At 30.5% G+C, this 12,973-nt stretch overlaps 1 protein-coding gene across 1 annotated transcript; it reads right to left on the bottom strand.

Annotated features, from left to right (window-relative positions):
* Window positions 1-167: 167 nt before the first annotated feature.
* On the bottom strand, window positions 168-12,971 carry LOC126843362 (uncharacterized). The gene is made up of 18 exons (XM_050580855.1): window positions 12,823-12,971; window positions 12,591-12,614; window positions 9,717-9,746; window positions 9,291-9,317; window positions 6,653-6,688; window positions 6,205-6,222; window positions 5,900-5,920; window positions 5,741-5,794; window positions 5,450-5,506; window positions 3,910-3,936; window positions 3,700-3,732; window positions 3,316-3,366; window positions 3,179-3,235; window positions 2,615-2,647; window positions 2,447-2,506; window positions 1,105-1,161; window positions 914-964; window positions 168-278 (listed from the first exon to the last, which is right to left on the bottom strand). Exons 1-17 carry the CDS (start codon window positions 12,875-12,877, stop codon window positions 927-929), a joined length of 678 nt encoding a protein of 225 aa, XP_050436812.1. The 5' UTR covers window positions 12,878-12,971; the 3' UTR covers window positions 168-278; window positions 914-926.
* Between the last annotated feature and the right edge of the window lie 2 nt (window positions 12,972-12,973).

Here is a 12,973-nt window from a genome sequence, read left to right as displayed (position 1 = left end):
TATCGATAATATTATGATGATTTATCATTGTCGAAACACGCTATTTAAAAACGCACCTACAAAAATTAATCAGTTTATTTGTCACCCAGCAAACACAACGAAAAGCCAGAATAATTTGTCAATAGGTGAAATCATATATTGATAGGTATAATTAATAAAAAACAAGACATTTTAATTAGCCAGACATTAAAATTGTATTATAATTTAGTGAAAAATATAATATTTTAGTTTAGCAATTTAAATATACTGGATTATTCAACGACACATCTGGATCCTTTCTGTAATTAAAAAACGTTATTATTATCATTCATGGCTCAAATAGTATTTATTTTCATATTATCATTATTGTTCAAGCAAGTTATACATTTATATGTATTACAGTTAGGCTTTTAAAATATCCCTTGAAGCACATCCCTTACATTAATTTTTTTTTTTGTTAAACCACATAAATTATATTTTTTATAAGTTTCTATGTTTAAGATTTTTATACAACTGTTTAGCAGCTATTTAACAGAATTTAACAATAAACTTTTTAAAGAAACTATCTTCTTTACTTCAATAACTTTAAAAATAGTTATCCAAAACTGGTTATCGACCATTCAAAATTTGCAGTATTTTAGTTTAATTGTTTATTATTATACAATTTAAAAAGTTAATTAAATGTATGCGTTACCGTTTAAGTTTCAAAAGTTGCTATCAAAAAACAAAGTTAGAAGGGGGGGGGGGTAAAAATATAAAAAACGGTGAAAATTTGAGATCACATTGCATAAAAACATTATATAAAGAAAAAATTAAAATTTTATAATAAACCCAGTGAGATTTTGAGTGGTTCAAGATAAGTTAATCAACCTGTATACAAACAAATATTTTTTTACCTCTTACAATTATATAACTAATTGTTAGGTTAGGTTACCTTGTTGTTACAATCATGAACCATCAGGATTTTTTCCACATTCACCTTTCTCTGAAATTATTTTATTTATATGTTACGTAAAAAAATGTATAAATAAAATAAAAATAAGAATAGGATAAAAACAATTTTACATACAAAAATCAAAACAAATAAAGCCTTATAGCGTTAATAATAAAAAAAGCAAAACCTACTAAAAGACGGGCAACAGCATAGGACATTTGCAACTTGCTTGAACCGGTGTTTGGAAGCTACACAAACATTTAGGTGATTTAACATCAGGTATATAATTTAAAAGTTTATTAAAATTTGTAAAGCAAATTAAATTAAAATTAAATTTGAAATTACCACATAATAGTACAAACACATTACAGTGCGGACGTACAATAATTTCTTCACATTTAACCAGCCTTAAAAGTCGTGGTTTTTTTCAAAACGGTCTTCCGTTTACTGTTAAAGTGTTTGTTAAGTTGGAAATATTGTACACTAACATAAAGTCTAATTATATTGTCTTGTAATATAATACATAAATATATAATTTACATATGTATTGTACGTGTTTTTAATTTATTCGATTAAATAACTTTTAACCATAAAGCGTATTAAAATAAATAACCGAGATATTAACGGTTAATCAATTGTATTGTCAACCGAGAGCCCTCCTAATGAGAGAAATAAAACAAATTAACAAAAAAGGCAATGTAAAAAACATATGACCTTCTAGGCCTTAGAAATAATTTATAAACTAATCGTCAGCTGAGTTGAAAAATGTGTAGGGATACTAGAAGTGGTAGGGACGGGGAGATCACAGGTTTATAGGAACTTTCACAACTGAAAGTAATAAAATTACTTTTAAATAATCGGTTCGAATTAGTTAGTATTATTTTCCTTTATTAGCAATAATTGAGTGATTGAGAGGACCTGTGTCCTCTCCGTTCCCATTATGCTTTGACCACATTATGCCTCAACCGCACAGTACTGGCTTACTCGAATAAAATTACTTTAAAAGAAACGCTTTGATGATAATTTGTAAACACTGCACCTCATTATAATATTTCCTTACTGTGCTGGTTTATACTGTGTTTAGTTTGGACCTTACTGGTTTGAATATACTAACTACTCATTCGCATCGAAGCGTTTATTTGAAAGTGATTTTGTGACATTTAGTTGTAAACATTTCTGTTAGCCTGTGTTCTCCCGACCCCACTATGCCCCGACCCCACTGTACTGGCTTATTTGTTTTTAACATTTTTAAAAAATATAAATGGTCCTCTATAAAAGCGAGCCTTATTGAAGGTGTGATTTAATAATAATACGTAATAAACTATTGTATCAAACCACCCATTGTAGTATCGAATGATTACATTTCATTTAGCGTTCGGGAAGACGATGGTGACAACAGAAAATAATAACAGTTTTTTCGTTTCCACATCTGGTTTCACCGCGAATGGAGTTTAAAAATAGTATTTCAAATAACAAACCTAAATTAAAGTCTACAATAGATAACTACTATCTACTCAATCATCTAGAACTCACCTTCTGCATCTTTTTTCTGCGCGTTATCCACCAAATCTTCTTTAGCTAATACACCGACTTCTACAAAAAAAAAAAAAATTAATGTTTTAGTTTCAACCCAGTCTATTATTGTGGCATTCAAATATCGAGTACTTTTTCATGTATATAAAATCTACAGTCTATACTGACCTTCTGGTGCTGTCGGACTATCTTCATCTAGTCCTACAAATTATATATATATAAAATAACTTATTGCAGAACATAAAGTGACATAGTGATATGTAGAAAAATAATAACAATAAAGATATCATTTTTTACTCGATTTTGTTGTTAATATAGTTTATAGATAAAATTTTGATTCTAAGTCCTCGTCCTCCAGCGTAGTCGTCGCCGCGTCTCCAGAAGCATACTTTCGAACACTCTAGTGCACGCCAACGGTGCGATTGTCGCCCCTAGAATATTCTACGGCCAATATAAGCTTTACACCACCAGACAGCCAACATCAGTCTCACTCGAACTTTAGTCTACTACAGTACTACTTTCCCATGTTCAGTGATATTGTTTGTGTTGTTAAATAGAAGTGTGATAATAGAACATTTGGTTTGTTTATTATTATTATATTTAATTTAAATATAATATTTGTATTGGTTACTAGTGTTTACTCATTTACTTCCATGCTATACACCTAACCATATACTACTTAAAGTCTACAATAGTAAACTAGGTAATAACTACTCTATCATCGATACTAACCTCGTACATACGCTTGCTGCGTATAGTCAAATTCTTCATCACCTGATTCGACAATTTCTGCCGAAAGACATTATTAAAAAAAAACATTAGTTCTCACTCTTTGTCGAAGTTATGGCTAAGTAAAATGTATAACGTACCTTTAATTGATAGTTGTTGTTTACCACGTGAGCTTGACGCATCTTGTGGGTCTACATATAAATAAAAAAAATAGGTATCAATATGAATTCGCATACAAAATTGTATGTGAACTGAGAAAAGAACTCTCTAATATAAACGTTATAACTTAAGAAAGTTAAAAGTTAAATGTAAAAATAAACAGTGACCATAGATAATATATTCTTCTCCATCTACTTCCAGGTCTTCATTTTTGGTATCATCACTCAATAGGGGGACCAAAATTACTTCTTACATACTTAACTAGATCAATGCAAATGCATTACTAATCAAATAAAAGTAACTTCACATTGAGAACTTCCCAATTGAAGGAGCTGAAACAAAGTAAAAAGTGATGGAAAACATACCTGGTGTTATAGTTCCCTCGCAAGTCCCACAAGCTAAAAACAATTACAAATTATCTTAGGTGTGTTAAAATAATTTTCAGATTTTATAATATAAATAAGTCCAATTTCTGTCAAAATCCATTATTTTAAAGAACATTAATCCTCACTCCTCATCGAAGCTAAGGCTAAGTAAAATGTATAACGTGCCTTTAATTGATAGTTGTTACTTACTTTGTGAGCTTGACGCACCTTGTGGGTCTACATATAAATAAAAAAATAGGTATCAATATGAAGTCATTATCGCATACGCAATTGTGTGTGAATCGAGAAAAGAACTCTATAATACATTCAAGTTAACTTTTGTCAATACATTTTGTCATTTATATAGCTACCATAAAGTTTTGACATTAAAATAATATAAATTTTTCCAATGCTACAGTCCTGGCTCATCCAAACACTTCAGCACCTTTAGCCCTTTTCGTCAATGCTAGCCAGTACGCAATTAGTGCGGCTCTCCAACAGCAATTTCAGCAACCAAGGGAGCCTTTAGCTTTCTTTTCCAACAAGTTTAACCCTTCTCAAAAGAAATGGAGTACTTATGACCAAAAACTGTATGCCATCTATGACGCTATTGTTTCCAACCTATGCTTGAAGTCAATCATTTTATTGTATTTACGGATCATAAGCCTACGTTTGCTTTTTCTTAAAAAAATGACAAATGTTTCCAGCGACAATTTCGCCATTTAGACTTTATTTCTCAATTTACAACAGACATAAGACACGTTTTCGGGAAAGAAAATGTAGTCGCTGGCTCACTGTCACACATTGGATAAGTTTCAACACCAGTTAACTTCACAGCTCTGACACGTAGTCAAGAAGCCGATCCGGAACTTCAAAACCAAACTAGTTATCACCCAAAAATCAAACGATCGTGTTGAACGTTGGCACCGCTCTCTTAAAGACGAGTGAGCTGATCTTCAATCTTCAGTAGCAGAGGTAGTGTACGGAGAGACATTACGAGTTCCTGGTGAGTTTTTATCTCCACTGACAATCTCTCCTGAATTTTCAGACTTTGTGGCAAATCTCAAAATCGTGATTTCCAAACTCTGTCCCGTTCCAACATCACTTCACCCAAAAAACCGCATTTTCGTCCATCAAGATCTAGCATCATGTACTCATGTCATGCTACGCTCCGATTTGGTTCGAACTTCTCTGCAGCCACCTTACACAGTCCTCATCCAATTCTAACCCGCCGTGACAAGACTTTTGATATTTTAGTTAAGAACAAGAAGGCGACCGTATCCATTGACCACCTTTAAGCGGCTTACTTCATGACAAGCCCATCCAATTCAACTAAACGCATCCCAGCGAATCCAGCTAAAGAAGAACTTCCTAGCTCGTCTATTGACGATGCCACTTCCACGAATAGACACTAGGTAACAACTCGCTCAGGTCGTCGTGTCCGTTTTACCAAATTCTTTCAAGCATAGCAACTCACTTCCCAGAGGAGTGATGTGGTGATATCATTTTTTTCATGATTTTATAGTTGTTAAGAGGGTTTATCTATTTTCAAATAATATTAGCAACATTTGATTTCTTTGCCGGTGGTTTGAACTTATAAGTATTAGAAAATATTTTGACAAAAACACGGGAGAATAATAACAATAAGAACTTACAAAAAGGTATTTAAAATATAACAATTTTTAAAGTATATTATATTAATTAAAGTCTACAATAGATAACGACTAACTACTCTATCATCTAGACTGACCTTGTACACTCTTTTGCGGCGGATTATCCAATTCTTTCTTAGCTAATCTACCAATGTCTAAAAATAAAAATATTAGTGTTTTCTAAATTTAAATTGGCATAAAAGTATGTAGAAAAATAATAATTAGATAGTTTTATATAGAAAACATTTAGTGAAGCTTTAACATATTATACTGTACATATTACATATTATATACAGTAAATATATAAATCTATATTGAAATTGTTTAGACTTATCTGGCCTAGTTCTAGATAACTACTAACTAATAACTACTTTATCATCAAGACTGACCTCGTACATTCCTTTGACTCGAGAAATACGATTCTCTAGCTAATTCAATGATTTCTATAAATTAAAAAATTAATATTTTATTTTCAACGCAGTCTAATTTTCTGGCATTCGAATAACGAGTACTTTTTTATTTATATAAAATCTACAGGCTATACTTACCTCTACGTAGTGCAGCGATTCCTAAAAATAAAAATATTAATGTTTGCTAAATTTGAATTGGCATAAATAAATGTAAAAAATAATAATTAAATATAAATCATTTAGTGAAGCTTTTACATAAATAAATATATAAATCTATATTGAATTTTTTTAGACTTATCTGGCCTAGGTCTTTGTGCTTTATTAAAATCTATGATCATAACTTTAAAACAATGTTCCTGTTTTTGTAATTTCTAAATATAATATTACATTTTATAACGTGCCTTTAATTGATGTTGTTGAAATAAATGGCAGTTGTTACTTACTTTCTGAGCTTGACGCACCTTGTGGGTAAAATAAAAATAATTATAAGTTAATTATAAATTTAAAAAATAGGTATCAATATGAATTCATTGTTGTATAAGCAATTGTATGTGAATCAAAAAAAGAAGTCTATAATAAATTTAAGATAACTTTTATCAATACATTTTGTCATTTTTATAGCTAACTTAAACTTATGATATAAAAAATATATAAAAGTTATAACTTAAATTTGTATAGAGTTTTAGATAGATTTTTAGCGCCTCTGATTTGTTTCCTGGTTGTTTGAACTTAAAAGTGTTACAAAAAGGTTCGGCGAAATACACGAGAAAAAAAAAGGGGGAAATGATAAGTATAAGAGCTGATTGTAATGGTATGAACAATTTTAATTTTTTAAATATAATAATTTAATGCTTTCATTAGGTAATTGTAATGTCTATATTATGTACTGACCTTCTGCGTCCTTATCCTTACTGCCCTCACCTAATTCTATAAATTACACATATCAGATTAATGTTTGCTAACTTGAAGTTGTCATAAAAATATTTTGAAAAAAAAAAACAATTAAATGGGTTTAAACATGAATCTCAAGTTACCTCTTATCTGTAACGGGTACACTTGACACCCCGTTACCACTCACCCTAAAACATGCTTACTGAGCATTTGTCAATATGACAATGGGTAGGAAAGACAGCGAACACACAGGACAATGGCCTTCGCGCCGACCCCGACAATCAGTTGAGACCTGACCATCACTTAGCCCTCATATAACTTATATAGTTTTATCACACTTTGACGCCGTTTACTCTTATCCCGCATCGTGCGTGTTCGCTCAACTCCGCTTTTCCAGGAGACACGGGTTAGCTTCTAGTTCTCGATCCAAGATCCGCTGATTTAATCCTATCGGCCACCGTTCAGTCTAGTTTAGCCAACTAGGCGAGCAGGCTTGTTACAATTTGGTGGAGGCGCCGCTCTCAGTAAGTTTATTTTGCCCTAGGAAAGACCCGGGTAATCTTTTTGCTTTAGGGAATAAATTACGGATACGACCCCATAATTGTGCCTTTTAATCGATCTAACTCTCAGGTTGTAATTTTATTTTAAATTCTAATTGCATTGAACCTCGATATTAATTTAAGTTAAATAATAAATAATTAGTACTCTATATAGCGACATATTATATATTAAATTACAAATCACGAAATTCGATAAAGGTTTTTTTGTAGTATATGCTACATACTTTATTAATTGTTTACTGTTATGTATGTGTTAACATATGATGCAGTATAATTACTATATTAAAAGGGTAAGAAAATAATCAAACTTTTCGAATAACCAAAAGGGTATGGACAATATTAGGTTTTGATAGGGCAGTAGATCTAGACGATTTATCATCATCAGACTTAATAAAATACTCTAAAGAAGCAAGTCATATCAATACGCTAGAAGCATTTAATCAGTGTGATAACATAAAGGTACCAAAGGTACATAGGCTTATACATAAATACAGAAAATTTCATATACTTAGGGCTGTTAGTAAAAAGCAGTATACACTATCACAATTTAAGGGAAAATCAAAAGCCGATAAAATAACTGTATTACAGCAAGACCCCAAGGGGCGCTGCTACAAATGTTGTACAAAAAACGACCTCTATAGTATAACTGCGAACAACAGTAATCCAACTGACAATAACGTAGAAAAACCAGGTATCTAATCAAAAAATTAGTATCGAACAGCCCATCATAAAAAATACACAAAATACAATAAACATACCACTAGGCGTAGACGAATCCTTAAATATTAACGCCCCTCTGATTAATCATTTTAGTGTTACGACAGTTAATATAATGAACATGCCACAAACCTTTTCGGGTAGGATTACTGACGACGTATAGGATTACTTTAAAACCTCCGATAGAATAGCGGACTCAAACAAATGGAATGAAGGGTCTAAAGTAGTAATACTCCCACTTTAAGGAGTAGTTAAGTTAAGCTGAGAATTAATTAAAACATCTTTTCTGGAGTTTTATAATTATAAAGATAAATTGGAAATATTAATGGGGAAACTAATGAATAGGAGAGAACAAGTAAGCGAATCGGTGCAGGAATTCGTCCTGAACGTTACTGTGGAATGTCGCAGGGTGGATAAGGACATGGAAGAGAGTAGGATTATTGACCAAATATTAAAGGGGTTAAATGAGGATGCTTATTGGAATGTAATAAATATAGATAATTTAACCTTAGAGGCTTTAAAAAATAATATAAAGAAGTATGCAGAACATGTATCGATACGCAAAAAAAATGCTAATCCAGATGCGCAAACCCTAAAGTTACAGGTAGAAGCTCTAACGGCTAACCAGACAAATTGAAATAGGTGGGCAGCCTGGGTACTCTAACTTAAGGAATACTACAAGTAGTGAGTTACAATTATTAAAAGATCAGATTGAAAAACTTAAAATTAATGGTAATAATAATCCTAGAAGGAATTTCAATAACAATTTAAGGAAAGATTATAGGCATAACAATAATTATAATGGTCTAACCTTAAAAATAAAAAAATAAATAATTTTTCTAGCGGTGCTACTTATAGCAATGGTAACAATAATTACAAAGGTCGTAATAATAATTATAATGGTAAAAATAGTAATAATTGTAGTGGTAATATAAATTACAGTGGTAACAATAATAATAGTGGTAATAATTATAACAACAGAGGTAACAGTTACAATGATAGGAGACCCAATAACAACGGTCCCCAGTTTAATAGAAATGGTAATAATTATAATAACCAGGATAGGCAGAATAATAGGGGTGGTAACGGTGGCAAAGTTAGGGGACCAAATTTAAATGGCTACAATGGACAAATAAATAATAGTAGACCAAGGCAGGGAGATAATAACTATAACAATAAGTTTAGTGGGCCACCCAATGCAAAAAACTAGGAGGTCAAAACACCAAAGTTAGGTTGAGTTTTGACCATAGGTTCAAAATGAAAAACCCTAACTTTAATGTAAAAAAGACACAAATAGTCACCCCCCCTCCCCAGCCCGAGTAAAATGTATAACGTACCTTTAATTGATAGTTGTTACTTACCATGTGAGCTTGACGCACCTTGTTGGTCTACATATAAATAACAAAATTGGGTATCAATATAAATTCTTAGTCACACACAAAATTGTGGGTGAATTGCGAAAAAAAGTCTTATATTAAATTTAAGATAATTTTTATCAATACATTTTGTCATTTATATAGCTACCCTAAAGTTATGACATTAAAAATATAAAAATGTTATAACTTAAAATTGTATAGAATTTTAGATAGATTATTAGCGCCTCTGATTTGTTTCCTGGTTGTTTGAACTTAAAAGTGTTACAAAAAGGTTCGGAGAAATACACGAGAAAAAAAGGGGAAATGATAAGTATAAGAACTGTTTGTAATGGTATGAACAATTTTAATTTTTTAAATATAATAATTTAATGCCTTCATTAGGTAATTGTATTGTCTATTTTATGTACTGACCTTCTGCTTCCTTATCCTTACTACCCTCACCTAATCACCAAAAAAAAAAAAAACAATTAAATGGGTTTAAACATGAATCTTGTTTTATACGTTTGAAAGTACTTCAGTGTAGTATTTACATATAAAAATTATATGTTATGTAAAATATAACATAAAACTGGTTGCTAATTTTAAAGTTACAATATAAATTATATACACGTATAAAGAAGATGCTTTTTCAGTTTCTATAATCATATCTTCGCTGAAATTATTTATAAATCTAATGTTCAAAAAGTGCTCTCTAACCTAAAAGATGAAACAACTGCAGGTTTTGATGGAATTTCGGTTAAAATCATTAAACATGTAGCTAATGAAATAATAAGTCCTTTAACACATATTTTTAGTTTATATAAAGTATTAAAAACAGTATATTTCCAGAAAAATTTAAGTGGCAATAATTAAACCTCTGTTCAAAAACGGGGATAAAACATGTATAAACAACTATAGACCCATTTCTATGCTGAGTAATTTCTCAAAAATATTCTAAAAAGTTTTAAAAATTAGATTATGCACTTGATGATGAAAATAAAGTAATGGCTATATTTTTAGATTTAGCTAAGGCGTTCGACACAATAAATCACTCAGTACTTTTAAATATTTTGCCTGAATTTGGTATTATTTCATCAAGTTTAGATTAGTTTAAGAGTTATTTGGAAAACAGAAGGCAAATAGTACAAATAAATAGCTTTATCGGTAATGAAATGGTAATAAACTGTGGAGTACCACAAGGTAGTGTACTGGGTCCCATTTTATTTATCTTGTACATAAACAGTGTCTGTAATTTAAAAATTGAAAGACTTATTACTACCTATGCTGATGATACGTGCATACTTTTCTCAAGAAATTCATGGGTTGATGTACGTATTAAAGCTACTAAAGGTTTTAAAAGAGTAGTCAATTTTCTAACTATGGTTTAGAAAACTATCGATAAATTATAATAAAACTATATTTATGAATTTAATGTTTAATGATAGATAAGATAATTTCGATACATTAAAAATTCATGTCTGCGATAATAATAACTCATGCAATGATATAAAATGCAAAACGTTAATAACAGTCTCTAGTATTCGTTATTTGGGTCTAATTTTTGACAGGAATTGTAAGATGGAATCTGCATGTAAACAATTTAGTAATGCGTCTACGTACTATAAGTTATAATTTTTACAAATAAGGAGTTTGCACATTGCAAGTAGTTCAAACAGTATATTTAGCATTATATCAAGCATTAATACAATATGGTCTACTTATATTTGGGGAGGCGTTTCTGCTAATGCCCTGAAACCTTTATTAATCAAACCGAGACAAATTGTTCGAATATGTTTACAGGAACCTACTATTGAAGGTTCAATAAGTCAAAACTTTAAATTATTTAAGTATTACCTGTGGATTTACTATTAAAAAAAACTTCCATTTTATCGGTAGGTAAAAATATAGACAATTGGAGAAATATAAATAATGAAAAAAAAAAGGGAACATTTAGCATGGGATGTTAAGTGTTGTATTTTAAAAAAGCATTTGGTGAAAAATTCATGACATCATTCAATAACAGTGTAGTTACCAAAACTAGACAAAATATTAGTTTATGAAAATTATTTATGTTTCGAGATAAAAAAAAGCTGTACTGAAAATACTATTAAATGTGTAAAACAAAAATAAAGATACTTAATATTTTGTTTTCTTACTGTTACATGATGACCACGTCAACAATATATGATAATATACAGGGTGTCATGGAAAGTTCTACCGAGCTTTAAATTAGACATTTAGGATGCTCTACGGGTACAATAAATTGTATTCATTTTTTTTAATTTTAAAATTATTTAAAATAGAACTTGTATCTCATTATAAAATAGTCTAACAAAAAAATTATTTGCAGATTTGAAATCAGGAGAAAAAATCTTGTTGAATTGATATGTAACATGATTTTTTGGTATCTGGCCACACATGCGTCCACAGGTTGGCCACTGAGTGGCCGGCATGTAATCAAAATCAGCATATGGCATGCGACACATCATTTTGAGTTAGAATTTTATTCTCAATTCAGTGGTGTCCTTAGAATTATTTTATATTGAATGATATGTCGCATGCCACATGTTGGTTTTAGTCACATGCCGGCCACTCAGTAGCCACTCAGTGGCCATACTGTGGTCGCATGTGTGGCCAGATACCAAAAAATCATGTTGCATATTAATTCAACAATATTTTTCGTTCAATATTCTCGTGATTTCAAACCTGAAATTAATTTTTTTCGTAAGACCATTTTTTTAATGATATACAAGTTCTATTTTAAATCATTTTAAAATTTTAAAAAATGAACACCATTTATTGTACCCATAGAGCATCCTAAATGTCTCATTTAAAGCTCGGTAGAACTTTCCATGACACCCTATATAAATTTATTTTGTTCGTGTATAAGTATGCAAACTCTTCCTAAACGGCTGGACAGATATTTATGAAATTTTGTGTGCGCGATTGAGTTGATTCGAGAAAAGTTTAGATTTACAATTTGATCCGATAGTACATGTTTTTAACTTTTAATTAATTAAAATAATTAATTATGACTATCAACGTTATCAATAGTTGTCTATACATCTCTATGGTTTTTCATACCACAGGGATACAATGATCCGATCAGCTGATTGTGTGTCTATTCTAATACACGGACAACGCCGGGTCGGGACAGCTTGTTAAAATATTTTTCTTCACTTATATTCTTAACGATAACATTATTTAACAATTCCGTCTGAATACATCGAATAAAGAAATGTATACGGCAATTATAGTAATACAATATATAACGTGTCGTTAATATTGTTACTAGTTGTTACTTACCTGGATATGGCAGACCTCGTGTGACTAAATCAACATAACAATAGAAGGTGTTAGTATAAAATTCATACCTGCATGCAATAGTATGTAAGGAAAATATGTAAAGATAATTTACTAATTTATGCAATCAACATCAATCAATAAAATATGCTGTTTAATTTAAATGACTCAAAATTATAACTACAATAAGTTATTAATTTCGTATAGTCATCCAGAGAATAAAAACACAAATTACCCAACGAGACTTCCAAGATAATGAGAGCTATAAAAAAAATAACCAGTTTCTGCATAATGTATTAATGAACTTTTCTAATGTAGAAACACTGTCGGATAAGGAACCTAAAGTTGTACAAGCAAACTTGAAATGAAAAATTGACAAATTTTTT

The sequence above is a fragment of the Adelges cooleyi genome, unplaced genomic scaffold (genome assembly GCF_023614345.1).
Source record: "Adelges cooleyi isolate 19-005CV unplaced genomic scaffold, UGA_ACOO_1.1 ACOO_flye_CR_arks_rails_tigmint_CR_PRNA_574, whole genome shotgun sequence".
In the NCBI taxonomy this organism is placed as follows: Eukaryota; Metazoa; Arthropoda; class Insecta; order Hemiptera; family Adelgidae; genus Adelges; species Adelges cooleyi.
Note: the sequence above shows the minus strand (reverse complement) of the source record. Positions and strands in the feature narration are given on the sequence as shown.

Excerpts from the sequence above, each read along its gene's own strand:
- LOC126843362 (XM_050580855.1), bottom strand. The coding sequence starts at position 12,877 with ATGCAGAAACTGGTTATTTTTTTTATAGCTCTCATTATCTTGGAAGTC. Across the intron at positions 5,507-5,740 it reads GAGTCAAAGGAATGTACGAG|ACATTGGTAGATTAGCTAAG; the intron begins GTCAGTCTTGAT and ends TTTTATTTTTAG. Across the intron at positions 2,507-2,614 it reads TAGTCCGACAGCACCAGAAG|AAGTCGGTGTATTAGCTAAA; the intron begins GTCAGTATAGAC and ends TTTTTTTTGTAG.